This window comes from Epinephelus lanceolatus, chromosome 2 (assembly GCF_041903045.1).
Source record: "Epinephelus lanceolatus isolate andai-2023 chromosome 2, ASM4190304v1, whole genome shotgun sequence".
Taxonomy (NCBI): Eukaryota; Metazoa; Chordata; class Actinopteri; order Perciformes; family Serranidae; genus Epinephelus; species Epinephelus lanceolatus.
Window position 1 is genome coordinate 32,099,216 of NC_135735.1, and position 26,584 is coordinate 32,125,799.

The 26,584-nt window shown below is 40.2% G+C and overlaps 3 protein-coding genes across 13 annotated transcripts in view; 2 read left to right on the forward strand and 1 right to left on the reverse strand.

Moving 5' to 3' along the window:
* The window catches only part of lpin1a (lipin 1a), a 34,528-nt gene extending 27,378 nt beyond the window's left edge, over positions 1-7,150 (forward strand). For 5 of the 6 annotated variants that reach the window (XM_033625333.2, XM_033625339.2, XM_033625375.2 and 2 more), the window contains 11 exons: positions 1,175-1,244; positions 2,647-2,733; positions 3,148-3,240; positions 3,748-3,812; positions 3,935-4,073; positions 4,427-4,575; positions 4,778-4,864; positions 5,660-5,812; positions 6,119-6,233; positions 6,376-6,479; positions 6,607-7,150. In XM_033625333.2, coding sequence (XP_033481224.1) covers positions 1,175-1,244; positions 2,647-2,733; positions 3,148-3,240; positions 3,748-3,812; positions 3,935-4,073; positions 4,427-4,575; positions 4,778-4,864; positions 5,660-5,812; positions 6,119-6,233; positions 6,376-6,479; positions 6,607-6,778 — 1,234 coding nt within the window. In that variant the 3' untranslated portion in view covers positions 6,779-7,150. The remainder of the gene's footprint in view (positions 1-1,174; positions 1,245-2,646; positions 2,734-3,147; positions 3,241-3,747; positions 3,813-3,934; positions 4,074-4,426; positions 4,576-4,777; positions 4,865-5,659; positions 5,813-6,118; positions 6,234-6,375; positions 6,480-6,606) is intronic. The other variant, XM_033625365.2, reaches the window with a different exon arrangement.
* Positions 7,151-12,313: 5,163 nt separating this feature from the next.
* On the forward strand, positions 12,314-21,870 carry LOC117259733 (uncharacterized). 6 transcript variants are annotated; one of them, XR_013487864.1, is made up of 8 exons: positions 12,317-12,366; positions 12,727-12,774; positions 15,192-15,314; positions 15,495-15,605; positions 15,875-15,931; positions 16,241-16,399; positions 17,639-17,844; positions 20,136-20,244. XR_013487864.1 is itself a non-coding variant. In XM_033631399.2 (8 exons), the coding sequence occupies exons 3-8, from the start codon at positions 15,192-15,194 to the stop codon at positions 20,467-20,469; spliced, it is 612 nt and encodes a 203-aa protein (XP_033487290.1). In that variant the 5' UTR covers positions 12,317-12,366; positions 12,727-12,774; the 3' UTR covers positions 20,470-21,870. The 6 variants fall into 6 exon arrangements, 5 of the variants coding, with proteins under 5 accessions (XP_033487299.1, XP_033487290.1, XP_078016819.1 ...); XM_033631399.2 differs by lacking the exon at positions 17,639-17,844 and adding an exon at positions 20,422-21,870 and having other exon boundaries at positions 20,136-20,249; XM_078160693.1 differs by having other exon boundaries at positions 17,706-17,844.
* Positions 21,871-21,998: 128 nt separating this feature from the next.
* On the reverse strand, positions 21,999-26,505 carry LOC117260107 (uncharacterized). Its single transcript, XM_078160675.1, has 3 exons — positions 26,349-26,505; positions 25,651-25,790; positions 21,999-25,513 (listed from the first exon to the last, which is right to left on the reverse strand). Exons 1-3 carry the CDS (start codon positions 26,352-26,354, stop codon positions 22,801-22,803), a joined length of 2,859 nt encoding a protein of 952 aa, XP_078016801.1. The 5' UTR covers positions 26,355-26,505; the 3' UTR covers positions 21,999-22,800.
* Between the last annotated feature and the right edge of the window lie 79 nt (positions 26,506-26,584).

Sequence of the window (26,584 nt, forward strand, 5' to 3'; positions counted from 1 at the left end):
GTTGTATATTCACTAAATCACCAACTTTGGTAGCAGCAACAGCAAAAAACTATGTGACAATGTCTGTTTTCAAGCTCTCACACAACCCGTGCAGTATAAACCAAGTCTCATTCATCCTGTCGTATGCTCAGTACTTCCCAAACAAATGCAGACCTTACTATTTAAAACTGAACTAAAAGTAAAACGTATCTATGCTCTCTTCAAAGCCAGACTCCATTGAGAAAAACAGTGATTTTAGCTTGCTAAACACGGGTGCTGCTGGTCTATCACTGCCTCGATTAGTTGGTTTGTTTGTGTTATTGTGTGACTTCCATGTTTTAAACGGTTAGTTTGGATTCACTAAAGTCACACAATAACATAAAAAAGCTGCCAGTGGAGTAGTGGTAGTTGTAGCAGTGGTAGATCAGCAGCTCCTGTGTTCAGCAAGGTAAAATTATTGTTTTTGTCACTTTCAGTTCACCTTCCCATCGGTAAGGGCTGTCTGTTTGAAATGTACTGAGCATACAACTGAATAAATGACACTTTGATTATACTGACTGAGTTGTGTGAGAGTTTGAAAACAGATGTTTTTGTGTAGTTTGGCTGTTGTAAAACATGGTCCCTTTTTACTCTAATTCATTCAGATTTTTTTTCTTAACTAATTCAGTGTAACACATGGTGATTCATTGATATACAAATGGCCATTTTGCAGGTGAAATATTGTTTTTAAATTAGATGAGAGGACTGATACCACTCATGTTTGTACAGTAAATATGAAGTCAGCACCAGCAGCTTTTTAGCTTAGCCTAGCATAAAGACTGGACACAGGAAGACACAATTAGCCTCTTTCTGTCCAAAGGTTACCAGCATCTTTTAAACCGACTGATTAACAGTCCTCATTTGTTTAATCTGTACAAAAACCAAAGTGTAAAAACGACACATTGTTGTTTTATGTGGGATTATGTATCAGACTGTTTCTTGGTAAAGTGCAACAACTTCCAGGATGTTACTGTGCTTCATATTAATATACAGATATGAGAGTGACATTTATCTCCTCATCAAACCCTCTGCAAGAATGTGAATAAGCTGCATGAGTCACAATTCCTACTATAGAATCAAGTCAGCTGTCTCTGTCAGATTGAAGTAGAAGGAGGTGTAAAGAAGAGCTTATAGCGCTCTCTGTCATCTGTTTTAGGTACTACAACTGGAACACAGCAGCTCCTGTGATGTTGGCCATGCAGGTCTATCAGAAACCACTGCCGCAGGTAAGACCACCACAGTCATACACAAATATGTACTCTGATTGTTTCCAGTTGACTGTATGTTTTATTTTATCAGTGGTGGAAGAAGCAGTCAGTAAAAGTACTCATTGTGTAACAGAATGGACCCTCTCAGTTTTACATTATTATATATTATAATACTATATTATTGTTATGCTTCATTACTGTGTAAGCAGCATTTTCATGTTGTAGTACTTTTTATATTGTTAGGTAGTTAAATACAGTGGTTCCCAACTGGTCCAGCCACAGGGTCCAGATTTCTCCTTGGTCATTAGTTCAGGGTCCACACAGTTTAATATGTTCAGCATCATACTGGCATTTGGCCATGTCATCGATCTAGTTAGCTGTCTCTGTCAAGTAGCCACTCACTCTTCAGCAGGAAATGGCACTTCAAAATAAAAGCTCTGTGCCGGATATTCACTGTACTTAAAAAATAGAGTGTGTTTTTGGTCCATTCCGAATGGTCCCAAGACCCACTTTTGACCACAACCCACCAGTTGGGAACCACTAGTTTAATGTATGAAATGCATCTTATTTTAACTGTTTTGTTTACAGCTATTAGATAAATGCAGTGAAGTAAAACATACAAATTTGTCTCTGAAATGTATTTAAATACAAGTATAAAGTACTGAAGCATTGAATAGAAATGCTATAAATGAGGTACAAAAGCCTCAAATTGATGCTCAAGTACAGTTACACTCAGACAGTGGTTATCAATATTATATGCTACACTAGTTTTTATTTTATTTTTTATGTTCTCTATCATTTAATTATGATTTATTGTGGTGGCCCACCTACCCCGAAAATAAGTAGTCACTGAGGTAAAAAGAAAGATGAAGTGTTGAATGAGTGGTTCAAAAATTCCAAATTACTATATTGTGTTTTTAAATGATTGAAACGTTATTATAATATATGTTTGGTGTCTTTCCTCTGCAACCCTGGCATCACTTTCTCCTGTTCTCCCCTGATCTGATGTGTCACTTCAGTGTTGTCATTTGCCAGCATCCTCATGTTATTTCATGAAAATTCAACCAAATGCTACCAGATAATGTGTGCTCACATTTCTTTCTCATAATAATCGATATTCAACCATTTCAGTAAACGCTGTAGAGCACATAAGATATTTGATTTTTTACACTGACTACATCTGACAGCACTGTTATGGATACTCAGTCTGCTATGTCACTAATTTAAATTGGCTGTTAATGGACACACATGGAGAAGCTCCCACCACAGCCGCTTGTCTTGTACCACAGTGAAATATGGCTTTGAATCTGTTTTCCTAACACTTTAATAATGTCATGTCTTTATCCCCCTCCTTATTTTTTCCCTTTTATTTACATCATTTCTTTCTCCCACCATCCATGCTATGTTTGTGTGTGCTAAGTGTTGGTGTTTGAGTTATGTGTTCTCTGCTTTTGGCCTCTTCTCATACTGCCTCCCTGGTCTGTTTGGCTCCAGCCCTTCACAACCTGTATGTTGTTTCTTACTTTGCTTGGGTGTTGGTCAGAGCATGTCCTTTTTGTTTCTTATGCCATAACTTCTTGCCACTGTCAACCTGTCTATCTTCCTCTGTCTCTCTTGCATGTCCCTCTCTCTAGCATTTTTTCCCCACATACTATCAGTCACAATCTTCTTCTTCCTTTCAGGTTTCAGTTTGCATCCTTAGCTGTTTGTTTGCCATCAAATTTCCACCTTCAACTGCCTTTATTTTAGTGATTCAGTTGGAGTTCAGTGTGGTTTGAAATGTGCCGTTAGTTATTTTCCTTTTTTAGTGCTTTCTGTTAATTTGCTGTGTTTTCTGCTTCACTTTGTTTTGAGGTTTTTCATACAGTTTTGAGTTACATTTTCTGTCAGTTTTGAGGTGTATGTGCATGGTTGTCTCCAGGCCTCAGTGGAGAACATCATGAAGGAGAAGATGCCAAAGAAAGGAGGACGCTGGTGGTTCTCGTGGAGGGGCCGGAACAGCGACTCCAAATCAGTAAGTGCAGAGATATGGTGAGATATGTTAAAATAAACTTTGTCCTTGGCACAGTGGTGCAGTGGTTAGCACTGTTGTCTCACAGCAAGAGGGTTCCTCGTTCAAACCCAGGGTGGGGGAGCTCTTCATGTTCTCCCCGTGTCAGCGTGGGTTTTCTTTGGGTACTCCGGCTTCCTCCCACAGTCCAAAGACATGCAGGTTAATTGGTGACTCTAAATTGTCCGTAGGTGTGAATGTGAACATGAATGGTTGTCTGTCTCTATGTGTCAGCCCTGTGATAGTCTGGCGACCTGTTCAGGGTGTACCCTGCCTCTCTCCCAATGTCAGCTGACATTGACCACGTGACCTCTAACAGGATAAGCTGATTGATTACCTAGACAGTTAAGAGTGTCAGAGGGTGGGAAAGGATGGGAAGCAAAGGCAGGGAGCTATATTTGTTCCTCACATCAACACATGCCATTTCAGTCAATTAAGCCACATGTGACCTTTGACCTTTGTGCACTTCAGGAATCAGTGACAGATGCAGGAGGAGACAGTGGAGAGAGTTCGATTACGATGCCCTCAGTGGACAGGTGACTTCAGATGGACAAGCTTGTGCTTGTTTCTTTGTTTTACTCTTTAAATCACTGTACTCTCACCGTACTCTCATCTTCACTAGTTTTCATAAGTTTCTCCAATTTTGTTGATTTTACAGGATGAAGGACGAATCATCCTCCAGTGATGAGGACCACAGATCGTCCAATCAGGCGTCAGGACCCTGCCAGTCAGAGCTCCTCATGAGTTCTGGCAACGTCTGTTATAAGAAGACTCTTCGGCTCACCTCAGAGCAACTGGTGTGTATTTATTGATCCAAATGGGGATAAAAACATAAATGCAAGTCAGTTTATGGCAGCTTTGAAGCTCCTTAGTGGCTTATTACATGTTGCACACTATGATAAAGTAAATAATTTAGAGTATCTTCAAATGAAGGGTGTTATTCTCACATTTTGTTTAGAGGAATACACCATACATTGTTGTGTTACTGCATGTTTTCCTTACCTGGTGTAGCCTAAGACTGAATGGAAAACTTTTTCACCTTCCTGCACTCAGTATTTGTGTGCTTGTACTTGATGTACTTGCACAATTTCCCCCCGGGGATTAATAAAGTATTCTGAATCTGAATCTGAATCTATTTGTGTGTGCACAGGCTAGCCTGCAGCTGATGGAGGGTCCTAATGAAGTGGTATTCAGCGTGACCACTCAGTACCAGGGCACCTGTCGCTGCCATGGCACAATCTATCTTTGGAGCTGGGATGACAAGATAGTCATCTCCGATATAGACGGAACAATAACAAGGTAACAGAAGGCAAGATAGTCTCACTGTCACTGTTGGTATCCAATAGTTGAAATTCAGAAACCAACCATTAATAGAAGCTCAACAGTTCAGTTTCAGCTTTTCACCAGTAGATGTCAGGCTTTACACAGATTCAGTGTTGGTGGTTTGTCTTTATTTGCTGCATTGACTGTGTGATGTTGCCTTTCTTGTATCACGCTATAGGTCGGACACCCTGGGTCACATCCTCCCCACTCTGGGTAAAGACTGGACTCACCAGGGCATCGCACGGCTTTACCACAAAGTCAGCCAGTGAGTGCTACCTTACAATCTGCACACAGTGTTCAGAGTCAAGTTGTTAACACTAAGGACTAGCCTATAATACAAATACCAGATTTATTTACTTGTTTGGTTAACTTATTTGTCCTTTAAGACCCCATATTGCAAAAAGTCAGATTCACATTTCTTTTCTTTTTTTTTTTATTATAAAGCAGGTATTGGTGCTATATAAATACTGTGAAACTAACAGAACGCGTAATCTACAGAGAATTGCACAGACTTGGTATTCAGAAACTGTGCCTTTAAACGAGCCGTTAGAAATTCCACGAAGCTGTGATGTCACAACTTTATTATAGTGCCATTACAGTCATTTCCCGGCTGTGATGACAGTGCGGTGATGCAGAGAGCACAAATGGGCAAGACTTGGAAATACTGACGCATCAGAGTAGGCTCAGCTCTTCTTAACAGCACATTGAGATTACTTTGTATGAAATGTGCTATATAAATAAAATTTGATTTGATTGGATTTGATTCGTAGGAGGGGGCCTTAAAGAGACAGGCACTAAAACTGAGCATTAAAGACAAAGGGTGAATACAGGAATATTCAGGGAAGTAGCATCAGAAAAAATAATGTGTTTTTTGACCATTAAAACATGTAATCATGTTGTAGTTGAAACCCCAAATGCAGGTATCAACCTGAAAATGAGCATTATATGAGACCTTTAACTGAAATATATGTAATGGCATGTCTAATAATTCCTTATTTTAATCAGGGTAAACAGCTCAAGACAAGCTCTCTGTTTGTCTTTCTCTCTATCTGTGTCACAGGAATGGATATAAATTCATGTACTGCTCGGCGAGGGCCATCGGAATGGCTGACATGACGCGAGGCTACCTGCACTGGGTCAATGAGAGGGGAACCATGCTGCCAATGGGCCCGGTGCTGCTCAGCCCCAGTAGTCTCTTTTCTGCATTGCACAGGTCAGACACACACCACATGTACAAAAATGCCATGCTGATGTAATCAGAATTCATATTTGCATATAATGGTTAGTTTAATTTGGTATTTAATAATCATTTTATCAGGAGCAGCTACACAGTTGTGCCTTATATGTATCCTGTATGCGTAGAATGACAAGGATTACTTGTCATATGCAAATATTCTGACAATAATTTTAGGGATTTTTGGGCTTTTGTTTCTCTCACATCTCTCTGCTGATGTATTCATGTTGATGTCTTTCCCAGTGGATTTGTAATATGTGTTTGATGTCACATCATGTTGTGCAGGGAGGTGATTGAGAAGAAACCAGAGAAGTTTAAGATCGAGTGTCTCACAGATATAAAGCACTTGTTCCACCCAAACACTGAACCTTTCTACGCTGCTTTTGGCAACAGAGCTACGGTGAGATTTCTGCAAACGAACATACTCTCTCTTTAACAACAGGAATACACCGAAGAACTGTACTTTGTTCGTGTTTAAGCCTTGCCAAGATGTATAGTGTTCTTGCTTTTGGCTGTGATGCTGATTGTTTGTGTGATTTCAGGATGTGTATTCCTATAAGGAGGTTGGTGTTCCTCTGAACAGGATTTTCACTGTCAATCCCAAGGGGGAGCTGATACAGGAGCATGCGAAAACCAATATCTCCTCGTAAGATATATTCTTTGTGTCACTACAAATGTTTGACTGAATTCTGGTAAAAGTCCGCCGATGTCACTACAAATGTTTGACTGAATTCTGGTAAAAGTCCGCCGATGTCTTTGTGTCTCCTTCTCAGCTTTGGGCGTCTGTGCGAGATGGTCGACCACGTCTTCCCAGCCCTTGCTCAAGAGGAGGGAGCAGACTTCCCCTGCTCTGACACCTTTGACCAATGCAATTACTGGAGCAAACAACTTCCTGATGGCACCAACCAGGAAGAAGAAGACCCACAGCCACTGGAGACAAGCTGAGGAAACCCATCGAGAACGCTGCATTCCAGCTTTTCTCCAAATCAGTCATGACGCTGAGGTCAGGGGGTTTGCGACTCATCGTGAAGCCGGCTGCCCGGATTCAGAGTGAAGGTGTTGATTATTTTAGATTCAAAAATCCAAGGACTGAACCTGATTAATGAACAAAGCTCCATGGCTCGTTCAAAACTCAAAGACGTTTCTAAAGATAACTGCAACTACTGATTTGAAGTAAATGAATGTTTTCAGTATCCCACATAAACAAACCAACTTGCCATCAGTCAACAGTGAGAACACAAGCAGACCTGAAGTTTCATTACACATAAGACTGTAGCGTCAGAACAAAAAAAAAAAAAAAAAGGAAGACTTGTAAAAGAGAAGAACATAAAATCCCTGATGAATATCAACAGCTGCTTGGGAGTGAAGCCAACCAATGGCTCCGCCTGAGGAGTGCTCAACACAGGGTCAAAGACTCACGTATCACACATTTGCAAGTGCACTGACTCACACCAGTGCATACACATAAGAACTTGTAAAGGCATTCCATAGACAATGCACAACACTGCAGAATATACTGTATTATCCCTCACTGTGTGTTTTTCAGCTCATTGAGAGATTCCTTCGACTGGTTACCGTTCTCTCCTTCATCCCACTCCACTCTTCATTTACACTGGTGGATGGAAAAGCTGTCACAAAAACCACACACATACACTGTTTGTGGAAATTATTGCTAATATTATTTTGCACATATACAGGCTGCAGAATTTTATGCAAAAAAAAAAACCTATCTTAAAATAATCGGTCCATGTTAAGTCCACAAAAATGTGAGGACTCACTGTGTAAATGAGATAATTTTGCAGAGATTCTGCACAAGCAGCCCTTCCAGATTGCCCAAACAACTGGCTTACACCATTGATAATACAATATAAATTATATATGGCCTAGAATTCAGCTTCCCAAATCAAATCAGCCTGTTGGTGCATCATTTTATATCTTGTTTTAACCCATCACATGCAATATATTACCAAATATTAACATACATAAGAATCTTAGTTGGAGTTTTAATTACTGCAGGCATGTGGCTGCAGTAATCTCCTGTGACCTCCAGTGCAGTACATACACCACATCACATTAATTTACATTTCACGACTATAAGAGCAACCAGAACATGCAAAAAGAGCACAGATAGTGTACTCAGTCATCTTTCTGTGCCAAACTCCTTTGCAGGTCCAGTTACATGTGTGTGTGGTCTCCTGACCGTGCTACTGTGAAAGATTTATGTTTAAGACAAATGCAGGACAATGCAAATAACTTAAGTGTGTGTTTTTTCTGTCTGTTTTTATACACGCAAATACGTTAACACCAGTGATATGCTAGAATGTAGAATATAAATCATTCAGAGTCTGTGTTATTAATATGACTAATGCTCATCAATGCAATGACTGCGGAAGCCCACACAGGACTGCGGTCATATATTTTCAGTTTTGTAAAGTTGTTACTGCACAGATCAATATACTTTTATATACAGCACTAATCTGTCCTGTGGTGGAGAATTAAATGCAGTATATTCAAATACTGTAAGGTTTTCGCTTTAAAAATACATCTGTGTTTTTTGTCATGTGTATATAGATTTCCATTGTTATCAAATGTTTGTTTCCATCCATTGATCAAATAACATCTACTGTACTGCATTTATTATTTTTTTCACATGTCTAACTTAAAATGGGTGAAACCACTGTAAATAATGATTAATGTTATAAAATTTTGTAACCATATGAAGTGAACTTAAAAAAAAGAAAGAGCTCATCTTTTGAGAGATGATATTGTCTAAAAGGCGTTGTTACTGGTGCTCATTTAAACACACCTGCAGTCATTACATGCTTTACTGTGAATCTGTTTTCAAACCACCTGTCTCCTGTTATGCTAAGAGGTGGCAGCTTCATCAACATGCAGTTTTTAAGGAAAGCCCATAGATGGATTAGTGTTAATCATATGTCATTTTGTTTTATTTTGAGCCTCATGGGCACTAAGGTGGCTATTTACATGAAGTGCAAGCTAATTGCTACATAAAGTTTATGTTGATTGCATTGTTAAGAACTGTTTTGTACAGAGCCCCTAAAGTCCCAGAAGGTGATGAGCAGAAGTTAATTGTCTTGTTGGAACAAGTTCTAGTCATATTATGGGACTTTAGTGGCTCCATAGCTTTGAATGCCTGACAGCTTCAAGAATAGGAAAAACGCTTATGTTGCTACCGCCCTCCAGATTTTATATCATCTGAAAAAAGTTAGAGTTTAACAACAATATTTGTAATCTGATATTAATGTGTCCTGTACCGGAAAAAAAGCCAAAATACTGATTGATCCTCTGATTGATTGTGACTGAGTCTGTGATAATGTATACTCTTTGTGCATAGGATAGATAATGTTTGATGCCATACTGGCAAAAGAAAACTAATGAGGAATTGACCTTGAATCTGAAACTCTTGATGTTCACATGCCTTTGGGGACTCCAATGTAATTTGTGTAAGAGGAAAAGAAGCAGAGGACGCATGCTGTTGTGATGCTAAGATGCATATTACGTGGATGTGATAATCACTGTCTTGTCACCTGATCCTTGTAGACATTGCTATAGTATTGTTATGAGTGTTATAAAAAAGCAGAGACATGTTAATATGTAATTACTGAAGCTAAAAGCACACTCACATCTGTGTGAGGTCACTCAATTTGGCACTTGTAAGAGATTATGCTAAGGTGGAATATGGAAGCTGATGATTTTTCTTCTTAATGAACACAGTGCTCTTCCCATGATTTTAAAGTAAATCATCTCTGTGGTGATTGTCACTTGATTCTTTCTGTGAAAGATCCATTAAAACTCTTGACCAGTGATGCAGTCTGTGTCTGTGTTGACATGGATGTTGATCTGTCCCATGTAGAGATTAAGGGCACTATGAAGCAGCTCACCGAGCAGTGTGCAGTACGAGCAAGTGTTAACAATGTAGTTTGAATAAATATGTACAATGAACACATTTTTTTAATAAACTCAAAGATGATTGCTACATTGTGTTACACTTCTTGTTTTCACTTCCCCTCTGCATTATTAAACTTTTGTGACCTTTGAGTCCTTGTTGCTAGTGCTTGTGTAATTACACTGTGGTAGAACTACCTAAGATCTGACTATGGATGTAAGGATGTAAATGACACGAATGGCATTAACCCTCTGCTTTTACTCTTTAAAAAGTAAAAAGAAGAACACATTAGCACACCGCTTTGTCAGATTTGGAAATACAGAAAACCGTTGCTTATGAAACCTTTAGTATTTCATCACATTCCTTCCATAGCACTTCCCTTTCCCTTTTTCCCTTCTGCTCGTGACCCCATGTGAATGAAGCGACCTCCACTCACTCACACACACACACACACACACACACACACACACACACACACACAGAGCTCCTCCTTTCTCCCCCTACCCCATGAGTGAAGGAAAGTCTGGCTGTCTTTTAGGAGTCGACCATTTTGGACCGTTACACAAGAGTTGCTCATAAAGCTCAGCCTAAATTCAGTTGGGTAGACTTTCTTCATGCTATATTCATTGACAATTCTCTCTCTGTCCCACTCCCACCACCTCCACCAATCATCTGACTATGGATGTTTCCTCTCCTAGCTTAGCCAATTAAACTTTGCCATGATCTCCTTCAGCCATTCATATTGCTGCTGCCAAACTTTAACTCTGTTCTCCTCTCTGCTCCTGTCAGCTGTCATTTTAGGCAGATTTGTCACGCCCTCCTCCACCTTATTCACCTCCAGTCACCTCAGTCACCTCATCCAGAGCCCAGAACAAACTCATCAAAAGCCCATTCCTCTTAACATCCCTCTTCATCTCATCTCATCATCACCACCAAGCATCTAGACTCCATAGTGGGGTTCCCTAATCTACTACCACCCTCCTGGAATAGATGACATCACAATGGGGTCTGATCACCAAAAACTTTTCACATTTCTCATACTTATGCGCACATGTAAATAAATATTCTTTTCTCTCAGAACGAGTTCTGACTAAAATGCTGTTGGTTCTCATTAGCAGTGATTCTTCTTGTAGCGCTAGGCACTACTAACGGTTACTTTAAAATCAATTTTAGGTTGTGTGTGAAAGTAAGGGGACAGCTTCAGAGAGTCTATCTCCATGATATTTAAAAATAGCAGCTTTGGGGATCTGAGGCATCTTCTTAATTTGACATCTTACAAATTGGCTCAACTTCACAACTTTATTCATTAATCCCCTCTCATTCTCTCCTCCTACATCATCATCATCATCATCATTATTATTATTATTATTATTGTGTTATTATTATTGTTATTGTTGTTATCACTAATACCACCATTGTTGTCACTGTTATTATTATTATTATTATCTCCATTATTATTGTAATAATGCAATTACTTCCAGTACTCTTAAATAACACACACACACACACACACACACACGCACAGTCATAAATTTTTACACCTTGTATGTATACCGTTGTATGTCCACTATATGTTGTTTGTCTTGTTGTATTTCACAATAAATTTAAAAAAAAAAAACTGTACATCAAAGAATAAAAATAATAATAATAATAATAATAATAAAATAAAAAAATAAAATAAAAATAGCGGCTTTGTGCGTTTAGTCCTTCTTAGGCAAGCTCGGGGTTTAGTGTTGCCAGAGCCCACAGGAACAACTCTCCGCAAAGCTTGGATTTTTTTGGATTGGGATATATGCAGTTCACATAAATGTTCACTGGTCAAAATTAATATATGTTAATGCTTGAAGATCCACTCATTACTAAAAGTGTATGTCATAAAAAAATAAAGTAACAGTCAAAGTTGTCGCAGTGAAATTTAAGGTGTGCTGATTGATTCACGTCATCAACTCATGCACTGAGTAACATTACAAGTTAATGTTCCACCTTAAAAGTTGCCAGCAGTTGGCCCAGTGAATTAAGTTGCCGCAGCTGCTGCAAGAGGCAGCAAAACATCCTTTCATTCTATAGTTACAGTTTACTAATAAAACTCTCCATGGTATGAACAGTGGTTAAACGAGCCTCCAAACCAGCCACAACTCAGCCCTGAGCAGAGTGACCATCCACTATTGACCAATGAACAGACTGCAGTGTTCACAGCTCCACCTCAGATCTGTGTGCTAGGTACCCCAATGAAAGGGTGACCAAAATTGGGGACGATATGGAACTTTTCACAGTGGAAACGGGAAAAAAAGCACACCGAACTGAACTGTACCAAACTGTACTGCTCAGTGGAAACAGGGCTTTAGATTATCACTGCTTCAATAATCTACACCATAATACATGTCAATAAAGGAAGTTACTCTACAATAGAAAGAAAGAAAAAAATAAGATATTGCACAGTAATATCAAGCTAAAGCATTAGCGTCTCAATCAAGAGCTACAACCGGCCTATATGACAGAATACTGTCTGTGTGTTCAAAATGAACCGATCGTCCACTGATGCCCCATCTGGCTGCTCCAGATGTGAACATGATGTGAGTGTTTACAGGCGCCAACACAGCACCGACCACAGACAGGACCACACAAGGTATCTGACTCTCCTCTTGCTCTCTAACATTTCTAACAGCTTTGTTTGGGATTTTACATGAAACTCTTTTTTAATGTTAGCCTACAGTCACTTCATACTCACATCATATTACCACCAAACTTCAGTGGAGTGGAGGAGAAGCTTTATGTTTTTCCTTCCAGACATAATGGTAGCCTGTTCACTCAGTAAACATCACATACTTTGCAGCTTTGCTGTAAACATCAGGGTTAATTCAACATGTTGGAGATATGTAACACAGGCTATAGACAGACAGGTCAGTCCCAAACATGTTCCAGTATAGGTAATGTTGATCTTGTTTCTTTACACCTGTAACGTAACTCTGTTTGTCTTTTTGTCAAGCTTAAACTATATTTCTGGGGAAGCTTGTCCTTAATTGTCTCGAGATAAGTGAGTACCTACTGCTGTACTGTACGCTTACTTACATTTTGTTATTTTAAAGTTATATTAAAATTAAAAACATTTTGTTAACATTGAAGGTATCCCACAAGTATGTCTAATTTCTTTTTTGGCTGTTGGAGCTTCATGGAAGCTACATAGTGACAGCTGTGATACTGACATTATTACACACACGTAAAATGTATTGACTTTGCTTTTTTTGTGTGGAATTTCTATTTAGGCATAAAGAAATGTAAACTAATTCCAAACTACAAGCTGATTCAATTGTAGCCTAGCAGGTGAAATAAACTTAATTTACTTTCCCAACTGATTTAGGATTGAGAGCTTCTTTAGCTAGTTCAAACAAGAAATAAAAACAAAATTTGTCAGTTTGTCAAAAAACGCGCTTTTCAGTTCTGTTACTGAAAATTTCTTTCCATCAGCAAATTCTTGAACATATTGCGCAGTCACATACATTTTGGGATCCATGTGTTACCACCCACACAAGGGTAGTAAAGCAATACAAAATTAAAGCTGCAAGCAGCGATGAACGGGACCTCGGGCTCTCGCTGTCGGCCTCCTTTCATTGTGTACTGCTGCAGCACAGTTTTAGCAACAGATTTGATTCAGATTCTAAATGAGGAAAAAGAGTTTGACCTGGAAATGTTGCATTTACATGTTTTTTGCTATCAGGCATTTATTTAGGAAAATGTAGGAATGAGACACATGAGCTGGTCAGTTTGGTCAATGTTATCCTGTCAGGTGTGTGTGACCACACACACACACAGGCTTGTGTCTGTCAGAGTGAAGCCATTGTTATGCTAATTAATGACAGCATGCAGTTGAGTGAGAGGAAGGGGGAGAGGCCAAGAAGATGGCTTTCAAATTTCTCAAACTAGTCCTTCCTGCTCCCAAACCCAGGGTCCGATCATCAATCTGAAGATATCACCAGAGAGATACACTCGTTCCGAACGCAGACATATATAGCTTTCATGTTTGTGGAGTCAAAAAAGCGATCTTAGTCGCAAGTTTACAATGTCTAGCTCAGAGCTGACTCATTTGCTCATGTTACTTTCAGAGGCACTAGCCCATTTCCTGTTGGTTTTAGGTCAGTGGTGTCAGTGACTGATTTGTAGGTCTCGAGGAGACAAAGAAGCCAGTTTTGGTTTGATCTTTCTACACCATTCGTACGGGCCGCAGCAGCCATTTTAGTGTGTCTAGGTGGTGCAAAAATTGTCAAGAGGTTTTGTGACATGTCACCTTTAACAGGGCATAAAATCAAAACAAAATTGTTCTGAGGAACTGTTTAGCAGGGCATGGTCTATCATGTGTGTATGTTTGAAGTCAATACAGTAAACGGTGTAGGAGGAAATATTTTTTTAGTAAGAGAATCTTTGAAAAATGACATCTTACTTTGAAAGGGCAAATAGCTCACTTCCTGTTGGATTTAGGTCAGTGGTTACAGTGCGTGATTTGTAGGTCCTGATGAGACGAACAAGCCAGTTTTGGTTTTGTCTTTCCACGACATTTGTACGGGTCACCGCGGGCATTTTAATGTGTCTAGGTGGCGCGAAAATCATCAAGAGGTTTTGTGAGACATCACCTGTAAGAGGCCATAAAATCCACACCATTCCAGTAATGACAAAGTTATAAAGAAGATCTGATTAGGACGAGTTGATCTGTCAGGTGTGCGAGTTTGAAGCCAATATGATAAACGATGTAGGACAAGTTGATTTTTGAAGAAAAAGCGGTTTTGAGGCAAAATCTTACTTTGAAAGGGCAAATACCTCACTTCCTGTTGGGTTTAGGTCAGGGTTATCAGTGCGGGATTTGTAGGTCTCAGACGAACGAGCCATTTTTGGTTTGATCTCTCTACGACGTTCCTACAAGCAACAGCGGCGATTTTAGTGTGTCTAGGTGGCGTTAGAGAGCCCATTTTGGCACTTTGAGAATTCATTACTTCATTTCCTAAAATTTTTCGGCAGTCCTGACATGCGTGCCAATTTTGGTGACTTTTTGAGCATGTTTAGGGGGTCAAATTCCAGTTAGAAACGGCGGAAGAAAGAAAAACAAGAGGGCCTTTGTCTTTCGGCTGAGGTCTCTAATAAATCTCTGAAACAATCAAATTCAATCACTGCACATGAAAACAAGTCCTTGTAGAGTGTTTTTGATACAGCTATTATGTCCCAAAACAAGCAGGCAGCTAATGTCAGGCCATCAGACTCAACTTTTGTTCAGAAACATATGATTTCTTTTTTGCCGAAAAGAGACACAAAACTTTCAGATTGTATTCAATGTACTTTTACTTTACTACTCAAAAAATGTGACAAGACTCACAACCAGGATTCAACAAGAACCAGAATAATTAATTGTACTTTGCTTCCTCCAGTGCAACATATTCATATTTTCAATCTATTTCTGTCCATAAGATGTCTGTTGAGCTCCAACATGCCAGTGAACCAGGCGGAAATAATGCAAGTCTTCAAGGCACCATGCTGGGGGGCAGCAAACCTTTACACCGCTTCATGCAGGGGCAACCCAAGATTACTGGCGTGAGACACACACACACACACACACACTATTTATCAAATTTGATTATGATGTATCACAGTATTTTCCAAGGTCACAAATGTGAGAGTCACAACTAATTCTTGTATTGTACAGACAATAAAGATTAAAATAAAACAGAGGTGATGAGGTCATGCTTAATGTCGTTTTCGATTTTCTTTTAGATCGTCGTGCTAATTTTGGGCTCATCTTTCTTCATCTTTTGCACCTCGATGATGTTAGTCCACTATAATCAGATTAGTCCCCTCCAGCCTGGCATCGTGCTGGCAATCCTGGTTGGTAACATGACAAGACAGCTGTTCATTAGTGGATCATATGGACTTATGGATTCATTCATTGACTAACCAGCCAAATTAAATAACCAAGGAATAACAAAGAATCAAGATGTGTACAGGACTTGATTGAGGGCTGATAGAAAGTCACTTTAGTAGTTCAGCCCCAACAATAGGCTGTGTTTTTCTATCCTTTTTACTAATTACAAGCTAATGCAGCACGGTACATTTAAGGGATGCATAATAAAACTGTTTTATCCTTCTCCTTGTAGTACCTCGTGTGTGGGTCTCTGTATATTGTGACAGAGAACAAGCCGACCAAGAAAACTGTAAGCTGTATTCTATTGTGAAGCAACACTGGCAACCTTTCCAAGAGGACCTGCAAATAAAACACTTTAACAAAGATCCCCTCTAGACATGTTTTAAGATCATATGAAATACACATATGCTTGGAATAATAATTTGAGCTGATATGATTTTCTTTCTTTTCACTGACTGATTAAACATAATTGGATTCACTGATTTATGGCTGTTTGCAGGACTCTCCAAGTTGTCCATATACCGTATGAACTATTACCAATATTTGTAAGTTATTGTTTGCCTCTCCTTCATCTCTCTCTGTTGGTGTCTCCATGCAGGTAACCATGTCGTTGGCTCTGAGTATTGTGAGCCTACTGGCATCATGTTGGATTATCTTTCTCTATTTGCCCAACATTATTCACAACCTCCAGAGAGTCCACCTCGATGAAGACATTATGGTTGCGACTGACGATGGTATATTTCCATCAGAATATGAGGTGAATATTATTTTTTATCAGTATTTGTTGTTTTTGTTGTTGGTGGTGTCCATTATTATACTGTTAAAAAAAGTTTTACTTTAACATTTGCTGAATGAAGGCTTTATGATATGATACTGGACAACCTTAAGAACAACGCACAATTTCTGTATTTTTGTATCAAATGGAAACTTCACCCTCACATAGCCGTTTGTCTTGAAGGACAAAGGCCCAATCCCAGTATACCCCTTGCCCCTACCACATATGTGGGATTTATGCTCGTGCGGCAGACCCTACGTCGTAGCCTACGCACGTCGCCTACCATTGTGAGCACTTATACTTGTGCCGTGGCATGTCTGTGTCACTCTGCAGTTACACCCTCACCACCACCTGTGAAGTGCTGTAAAGTTTAGTTGATTCAAAACACACATTAAACATGGCTTAATAGAGACATTTTCAAACACAAGTACATAAATTGGCTTCACTATAACTCGCAGCATTCACAGACAAACACTTGTCTTTATCTTGACACATTTTCCAAACAAATATAACATGCTAACGTTATTAGCACAAGCCTATGGCATTTTACATCGTATAAATTAGCCTAGCAGCCGGTGATCTTTTCCTCTTCTCATATAAAATCAGGGACAACAGCAACATTTTACAAAGGTAACTGCACATAGTTCAGCTCCATTCCAACTCACAAGGTTCACTGACAAAACAACTGTCTTATACTAAACACGTTTTCCAAACAAATACAACATGCTAACGTTATTAGCACCAGCCTATGGCATTTTACATTGTATAAATTAGCCTAGCTACGAGCAGAGATTTCCTCTGCTCATATGAAGCCCGGATCCCAAAGTATAAATCCCTGAAGAATAAATCACACAAAAGACTTTTTGTTTACACTGAGGGAAATGGTTTCAGCTTACAAAAATAGACAGGAGGTCTGCATCACCCCCGACATGTAGTTATTTCTAGGGGGTGCATGTCAGGCTACAGCGTGGGGTACAACGTTGGCTTCATGTAAACGCAGAGCCTACCTCCTTTTTACGCATTATCACCTAGGGGTAGGATTTCCCAGTTCTTGTTGGGATCAAGGGGTAGGGTGAATATTAAGGCTACATGGCCCTCCAAACTAGGGATCAACCGATATTCAGCATTTTTATGATAATCGGCATCGGCCGTTTTTTCCACCGATAGCCGATAAAATATGTTTATTTTAATTAAAATACGTTTATTTTAATTAAAATGCAGCCGTACCTCTCTGCCTGTCTGCCTGAAGTCTCCACTCTGTGCTGTGTAACAAATGTCCCGCCTACAGCCCCCACTGATTGGCTACACAGCACAAGTGAGTGACAGCCAATCAACACTGACGGTAGATGCAGCGCTGCAGGCAGCGGCACAGAGAGAGAGGAGCGGAGAGAGGACTGCTCCATGAAGCAGCAGTGTGATGCTTGAAGGTAAAGCAACAGAAAATGTCGAAGTTGCAATAAGAAATCCTCTATGCTTAAAGGGATAGTGCACCCAAAAATGAAAATTCAGCCATTATCTACTCACCCATATGCCGACGGAGGCCCTGGTGACGTTTTAGAGTCCTCACATTGCTTGCGGAGATCAGCGGATGGAGCGGCTGGCACACCTAATGGTAGACGGCGCCCCAGACTAACGTCCAAGAACACAAAATTGAATCCACAGAGTATCTCCATACTGCTCATCCATAGTGATCCAAGTGTGCTGCAGCCGCGACATAAAAAGTTGTTTCGAAAAACGTCATATGAACTCTGTTTTTAGCCTCACTGTAGCCTGTAGCTCTGACTGCTTCTCTGTGAAGAATATCAATTAAATTTATTTGTTTTATTATTTATTTTATTTTATTTATATACTTTATTAATCCCCCGGAGGGGAAATTCAATTTTTACTTGGCATTAAAGTAAAAGTACTCATTTTGCTGAAAAAATGAAATGTGACTGGTATATTAAACACATGTAATTACAAATTACTTTTACTAAACTACTAAAGCTATCAATAAATGAAGTGAGCCAAGGTTCCTGTTCCTGCCACCCTCTTTATTGGTTTGCAGTTAATCAGGCTGGATCAGATGTACCTGAGAGAGAACATAAGAAATCATTAATTTACTGTTATTCATATATCATAAGAGTAGAAAGTAAGTAAAACAATTCTCTATTAAATGTAGTGGAGTGGAAGTGAAGTAGCATCAAATGGAAAAGTAAAGTACAAGTACCTTAAAAATGATCCTTTAGTAAAGTACAAAAACAAACAAACAGTATACTGTTGTATTCAGTCTAATCCCAGGTGTGTTATTCTAAATTTTGACACCAAAATTTTAATTTTTACTGCAAATGAATATCGATTCTAAATATCGGTTATCGGTTTCCTTGACTACTAATAATCGGTATCGGCCCTAAAAAAGCCATATCGGTCAATCCCTACTCCAAACGCAGGTTTTTCAAAGGCACACTCCAAACTGAGTGTCATGAGAAGTCATTGGCAGGATGGCTGCTAGTATGCCAATGGCTACCCAGCTAGCTAACGTTATATTGTTATTGCTAACTCGTGCATGACTTTTATGGCATGTGACGCCCCAAATTAAACGCAAGTCTGGCAGCAAAGTTGCTGCACTTGTTACCGCTCCTCTAATATCAGCACAGACTGGCAGGGTAGGAGCACGGGTTGCTAATGTTTGCCTATAGAGTACTGCTTGTGGCCTGGTAATGAAGCAGTGTTCTCTTTTATTTGATGACTTTATTGCTTGATGGCGTGAAACTTAAGTTGTGAACAAATCACATGCATCCTGACAACATCAAAAGGATGCCTATAGCCCATGCTAGAGAAATCATCACAGCAGAAGACGGCATATTTGCAATTTCCAGGAACACTCATCACGTCTGTTTACATAAACGGCACCATCAGCGACTACTGACTTATCTGTAGCTATATTTCCATCCAAAAGTGATTCGAATCATTGGGAAATGTGCATTAAAAGAAATACGAATGCTGTGTGTTTCCATTAAATGTACGGACTTGGGTGAAAACTACGAACTTGTGCAAGTTTTCCGCAGAACCGGAAACAAAATAAGTCTTGCATTCTTCTTCTTCTACATTTTCTGGTGGTTGGCAACCAGCTTCTAAATGCATTACCGCCTTCCCGACCTGGAGTGTGGATATCACCATAGAGAGAGGTGCGCTATGTCAGATTTAATCCTAACATAACTGTTTCCATCCCCCGTTTTGCGAATCAACATTTTTTCGAATCAATCAAAACCCAGCTAAAGTGAGCGTATTTTAGTTTGTGCCTTTCAGGGGATTTTCATTTGAATTTTGGCGTTTCCATAATAATTTTCCGATGCGATACTTCTAGATGCGCATCTAAACAGGCTGATGGAAACATGGCTTGTGTCTTGAAGGGTTGTTCCATTTCACAGGGAAAGATTTGATCCACTGACCCCTGTAAGTCTGTTCTGAGGGGGTGAGGTGGTTAAAATAAGAAATGGGATTGGGCGCCATTGTGAAATAAAAACAAACATTTTATAAATAAAAATGGCAGAAATTGAATTTAAAAAAAGGACTGAAATAAAGAATCAGAATTTTAAAAAATCATAATGAACTTAATAATGAACACTCTCAGACTCCATACATTTTGTCCAAACTAATCTTAAGGTGTAATACAGCACATTACGTTTTAGTCCACAGAATGGACATCACTCATGTGTTTCTTTATATGTTTGTCCAGCATCTAGAAATGGCTTCAGAACAGATCTTCCTGCTCTACACTGGCGTGGGTGGGATAATTTTCATTGTAATGTCATTTCTGGCTGGGGCCGCCCTGCGTTCCACAAAGAGTAAGGTAAAAAAAGACCACCACTTCTATACACATTACACTCTGTGCTGAGAGCTGTGTATGTGCCCACTTGCTACGAGAATGTCTCACAATATTTCATAAGCTTAAACAAAGCTGCAACATGAGTAAGGACAAGCTAAGTCAAGCACTGGGGTTGTCTTCTTTCTCTTCTCTTCAGGCCGTTGTAGTGATGACTGCTACGTTGGCTGAACCACCAGTTGAATAGCGAGTACAAGAGGAAGGCCTGAAGTAAGATACTGTCAACTGAGCAGAGAGAAGAAATATGAAGCATACAAGGACAGCAAGTATCTCTCTTTGTGGGCACAACAGGATGCATCATTCCCAAACACAGACTACCTCCCATCAGCATTTTTGGGTTGTTGTATACAGTATAGATCATATGTATGTATGCATTGCCTTGTAACATCTATTACTACTGCGGTCCCACGTGAGCACTGTATTTCCCTCTTTTGAACACCAAGCTCAATGGGATGTTGGAGATGAATATGATAGGCAATTAACTGCTACTTACTCTGCAGTCTGGCGTTGGCTGACCTGTCAGCACGTTGTATTTGCACCACAGGACAAAGGTCTGAGTGAAACCAGTGTTCCTCTGAGATAGTTAAAGAAAACTTGTGTGGGCTCAAAAACATCCAGATTAATCAAAGGCAGACTTAAACAGAGATAAGCTGACAGGTGCTCTTGTTACAGTACCACATTTTGATAATGCACCCTGTAGAAAGGGATTAAAAGTTGTAACTAATGATTTTATAAATGGTTTTACTAATACTTGATTGAGCTGTTAGGCGCCATTAGTAAGAGAAGTATTTTTAGCTTTAATTCAGCAGGAAAAATCAAATCGACAGTTTGATTACAGACCTCATCCGATATTTTTCAGTAATTGTAATAAAAGAATCCTTAATTATTAACCATTAATTACATATTAACATTTATAACTCCAGATGAGTTGCAAGCTCGTGCTTATATGAGTGAGAAATCTTGATTCTTTAATCATGCTTAAATATTTTTAGAGCCACAGGCATGAGCATTTATTTTGGTTGGCATTTAGAAGTGCATTATTACCAAATGGAAACACACACAGCCATGCTAATCCCGAAACATTTAACGAGAGTGTTTTTTTAATTCTGACAACAGAGTGGGAACATCTGAACATGAAGATGTTATGTTAACAACTCCAACCATAAACATGTCACCTCCTGTAACCTGTTCTCTGCTTTTACTGTCTGAAGTGTCGAGCACAGAACCATGTGATCCTTTTCCACCTTATCGTCCCTTACAGAAGAAGTTTGGCATAGACAAGACAGAACATGCCGAGATCCTCATGGCTGCCCTTGACACATTTTTTTTTACCATGTCAGCTCATGTTTCAGCAGCAACACCCTTAAGTACAAACACTGTGACCCAACGTACTGTCCCCACTTACAGAGGACAGCATGTGAGATGCATCATTAATAGTTTTGTGATATGAACAGAGCGATGCTATTCAAATTATGACATGTCTGAACCCTTCCTATGTAACTGTCACATTACATTTGCAAGAAGCATGTTAGGTTACATATTGATTTTGGATCAATTTACCAAAACAAATAAAGAAAATTGGCTACTACTCAGAGTATGTCCGTCTTAACTGTGTGTAGAAAGGCATCAGGAGGTGTTCTGAGTTTTTATTTTAATTTAACAATATTTCACATTTTCCAACAGACCAACATAACAAATCAAACAAAGATCCATGGATTCAGATTGTGTTTGTAGCTTTATTTGCAAAACCAAACATCAAATTCAAACTTAAATATCATTATTATTATTTATTATCATTTAAAGAGTTGATGTAAAAATCTGAAAACTGGAAAAACACCAAATCTAATCAAATCTAAATCAAGATCTGACACATCTTATATCATATACACATACAAAACGATACATGAGCAGCTATTTTTTTAAAAAAGATGAGAGTGATGAGAGACAGTAGACAGAATTGCTGGACCGCTAAACAAAAAGCATAAACACACTATAAAGCTCCGTAAAGCAGGGGGAGCTGCAGATTAATGTTGATAATTCTCTGTAGGTTCATCAGCAACTCCTTTCACATTGTCATTCAGTTTTCACATTATCAATGGATACATTGTTACTATAAAAATATTAAAACTGCTTTAAGCATTCATTCGGTCCTGGGTGGAAATGGCTCAGTAGCTGCTGAATGCTCCACTATGGTCACCAGCTAGACGGACTCTCGTTTGGTACAGGGACACGTCCCTCTTATTGAGAACATGTGAGATCCACCTAATAAGAATATGAAAGCAGCAGTGGCGGAGGTCTTTCATTTCTTTCATCACCACAAATTGATGCAGAAAAATGACCAGGGTGAGGGAAATTATCAAGCGTCTGATGCTCAAAATTTCGTGGGGATGAACTCAACCTCCCCTGTTTCATATGTGTCCCCCTGCCCGATGCAGTCAGGAAATCTATGCCTTTGAATAGTACCATTTCTCAATGACAGGTGGACAAGACAATAACTTTCATGCCTCTCCTTGTTGTCCTAAGTTGAAGACGCATGGGGCTTCTGAAAGTCACTCCTGAGGACACAGCGCTGGTGAACACGCATGTGCTCTGTGACACGGTACTGACGTGAAAAAGTCATAGGGCATCGGGGACAGGAGAAGGGCCGTACACCAAGGTGGCTCCGCACATGTCGATTCAGAGAGCCTCGCTGGCTGAAGGAACGGTCACACAGAGAGCACTGGAAGGGGTGGTGAACAGGGTTTGACAGATGAGCTGATATATTTGCTGTCGTACTGGCTGGCAGGGTAGGAGGTATGCAGACAGACAAGGTAGATGACATGGAGGCTTGTAGAGAGTCTGGCACACTAGGAGGGGAACAGACTGTCAAGACAGTGGTCTGGTTATCACCCTCTTTAAGGTCGCACATCCCCTCAGCAACCCTAGCTTTATGTATAACCTCAGCTCCTGGCCTGCTTCGATCTTTACTGACAGATTTTCTTTCTTTAACATTAATTTCCCCAACCCAAGATCTAGTGTCAACCCCTGCTACAGATGTCGCTTCATTCCTTTTCTCTCTATCAGTATTCCCAAACCCACTTCCAAATGTTTTCTTTTGGCCGAATGCATTAGCAACTAGCAACTCAGCAGGTTTGGCACTAATGTCCAGCAGCAGAACCTGGTCTGTGGTCGCTGTAGCAAAGTGCTGCCTCAGAGGATTGTAACCTGGACTGGCAAAGCCACCAACCTCCTCCTCATCACTGGACTGGTCTGAATGATCAGGGTGGCTAAAGTTGGAGCGTCTGCGACCAGAGTATTCGTATGATAAGTGTGCTTCCTCCTGTGGTAGGCAGTGATATTGAAGAAGTCCATAGTATGATGGCCCCACAACACTATACGTACAGTCAGACATGTTGGGGTCCACAGTAAAAGTTATGTTTGGCTCTGTGATCTCAGTGCCTGACATCTTGTCAAACTCCATAGATGTGCGGCGTTCAAAGCCAGAGAGACCACCAGTGACACTATCCAGACATGATTCAAGTGTGGTGGAGACATGACTTCTGTCTGTCATACCTCTGTCTGTGTTGTCTGAGTCACTTTCATGCTGGCTAGAAGCAGCAGCTTTTGTGCTTGTCTCAGTTCTATCCAAGTTGCAGTGGCCGTCCTGTTTATCTGTTTCAGCTGGACATCTCGAATAACCGTCTTCCTCTTTCGCTTCTCCTTCAGCACACAAACTTCCACAGCGCGGGCCACTTCCTGTGTCTGTATCCTGTACAGGAAGTGGAACATCAGGTTTCGGATCTTGTGAGCGAATGGACTGCTCCTGTGTTGCCTTCCGGACATTGTGGCAATCTGAACCTTCTAGTCGCTGATGCTTGGAGGGGACACCCTCAAAATTAAGATCATTTTTATACTTTAATCTTCTGGCAAAACTGCTGCAATCCCTATTCTGTGGCCCTGAATCATCCCTAAAATGTTTGATAGGATTCTTGTTCTGAATTGAATCACAATGAGCATGGCCATCATTATGATCTGTAATGGGGGATAATCCATTGCTCGTATGTTCATCATTCTGTCCTATCAAATCATCTGCATTGCTGCAGTTGCAAACCTGTTTTAGGATGTCAGATTGATTTGAAACATGCATGTAATCCCAACTCCCACTGTGATCTTTACTGTTTCTGCAATCCTGATTCTGTACTGCACAATGTTTCTTGTGTCTAGTGGTAGCACCTTCATCAGTGCTCTCATTGTTAATGCTTTCTGGGTCAGGGGCCCTGCTGGAGCTGACTGGGGCTTGAGATACTGGATGATAAGGAGAATGCATTGGAGACATCTCTGCCAACTGGATCACTCCTGCACTACTGCTGTGACAAATGACAGGTACTGCCCCACAGCATGGATGTGGTGATGATGAAGAGGATGAGGAGGAGTACTGTGAGGGCGAAACATAGCCCTTAAGGTGAGTGGTTGAGAGACAAAGAAGGGGAGAGTGACGGATTGGAGTCTTGTCTTCCTCTTTTCTGTTAGTTTGCTTCTCCTCTGCTGCTGTGCTCGTCTCTTCCTCTTGTATCCCGGCAATGCAAAGTAAATTTGAGCTCGTCTTGCTCCCAACTGTCTGCTCTGGCTCATCTTCTGTGCCCCTCTGCCAGGTCTCTGGTTTTACAGTGCCAGCTGAATGAGCTGAGTCAAACGGATCCTTTTGCACCTCTTTGTCTACTCCAGAAACCCTGTGCACTTCAGTGGTGCAGTTGATGTTTTGAATCAACTGCTGTGGTCTGCAGTTACCTGTATTGACGCTACTTTCAATGCTTTCAGATATACTACAGAAGGCACTTCCATCTTTTTTGCTACAGTGGTTTGCATCATTTTCGCTGCAACTTCTGCATGGATCTATATTATCGCATGTGTCCACATTGGGTGGATATTGATGATCCTTTTTCTCCAGTGATGATGGCAGATACTTGTCTTCATGTGGTTTATTGGAGGCGTTTACATTATCTGCAGTTTTCACCTCAGTCTGCAAAGCCCTCAGAGCATTCTGCAGTTCATCCATCTGCAGGTGGCAGGCAGCAGTGAGCAGATTGTAATACTGGTGCTGGCTATGAGTGGATGGCAATGCCCCTGTGTAAATATAGTCCAGAAGAAATGCAAGCACAGAGTCAGACAAACATGGAGCCTGCAGTTCCACCAGGGCACCAGTAGTGGACAAAATAGACGCCAGCACTGGACTTGAGGCTGCCAGGACACACCTTGGAGAGCAAAGAGCAACATGTGATGCTGTGTGAAATCATGAACATTATGTTAGACATGCCACCAATAAAAACAAGAATTACTGACATGATGCCAATATGTACTTGCTGGTACATTGCGTGTTTGTTTAGCTCACCTGTGTGCAGGGTGCAGTTGACCCGGGCTCTGTATCTGTCTGACCACACAGTCACAGAACTGAGCTCGTTCTCTTTGGAGGTTCAGACTTGCCAGCAGCGATGCTGCGTGGCTACTAGCTTCCTGGACACAAGGTGCCACCTGCAGAGTACAGAGCTCAGTCATTAGTGGTTATTGATGACAAGACAGTTTATTATAATTATCATGGCAGACAGCACAAAGGGAGGTAAATTACATTTTATGCAATGAGGATAGACAGGGCGAACCAACAAACACATTCCTCATTCTAATAAATGTACTATCCATTTTGTCCATCTTGCAATGCATTTCTTAATTTTAGCAAGAAAGTCAGTCTTTCCATCTCATGAATCTCTTTGATGATTTCAAGTCAGTCACCTTCTGTAGGTGGGTCGGGTTGTAGCCATATACAGTCGCATTTTTTGCTTCTTTTTGCACCTACTGTCAATATTTTAATAGGTATCTGTCATTTCCTGTTATTTTTTCTGGCAGATTGATAGCATATCATATAAATATGTTTAATGTACATAAATGTCAATAAATCAGTTTATATAAACAATGAAAACAAAAAGCCATGATGATCAAAGTGTTACTTGATTATTTTAACTTTTTAGTGAAGGGCATAGTAGTAATTACTGTAATGTTTGAACATGTACATCAAATAAATGAATATTCTCTTACCTCCATGTTATATTGGAAAAGGAGTAAAGAAATCCCTCTATCCTGTTGTGTGCAGTGAAGAGCTTGCTGTGTGCAGTGTCTCAGCGGTTCTTGCTTGCAGTTGAATGGAGAAAATAACCTCTATAGAGGCTATATAGTGCCAGTCTACTATATACGCACACTGTCTCATTCGGAAAACAATCACACGCTTTTCATATTGGGAGCTTGGTGTGACGCAGAGGGACAGGTGCTTATAT

Coding starts and splice junctions, on each gene's coding strand:
- LOC117260107 (XM_078160675.1), bottom strand. Junction 25,514..25,650: donor CAACTGCACCCTGCACACAG/GTGAGCTAAACA, acceptor TTGCTCTCCAAG/GTGTGTCCTGGCAGCCTCAA.
- LOC117259733 (XM_033631408.2), top strand. CDS start 15,192: ATGTCTGTTGAGCTCCAACATGCCAGTGAACCAGGCGGAAATAATGCA. Junction 15,606..15,874: donor GCATCGTGCTGGCAATCCTG/GTTGGTAACATG, acceptor TTCTCCTTGTAG/TACCTCGTGTGTGGGTCTCT. Junction 20,250..20,421: donor TGCGTTCCACAAAGAGTAAG/GTAAAAAAAGAC, acceptor TCTTCTCTTCAG/GCCGTTGTAGTGATGACTGC.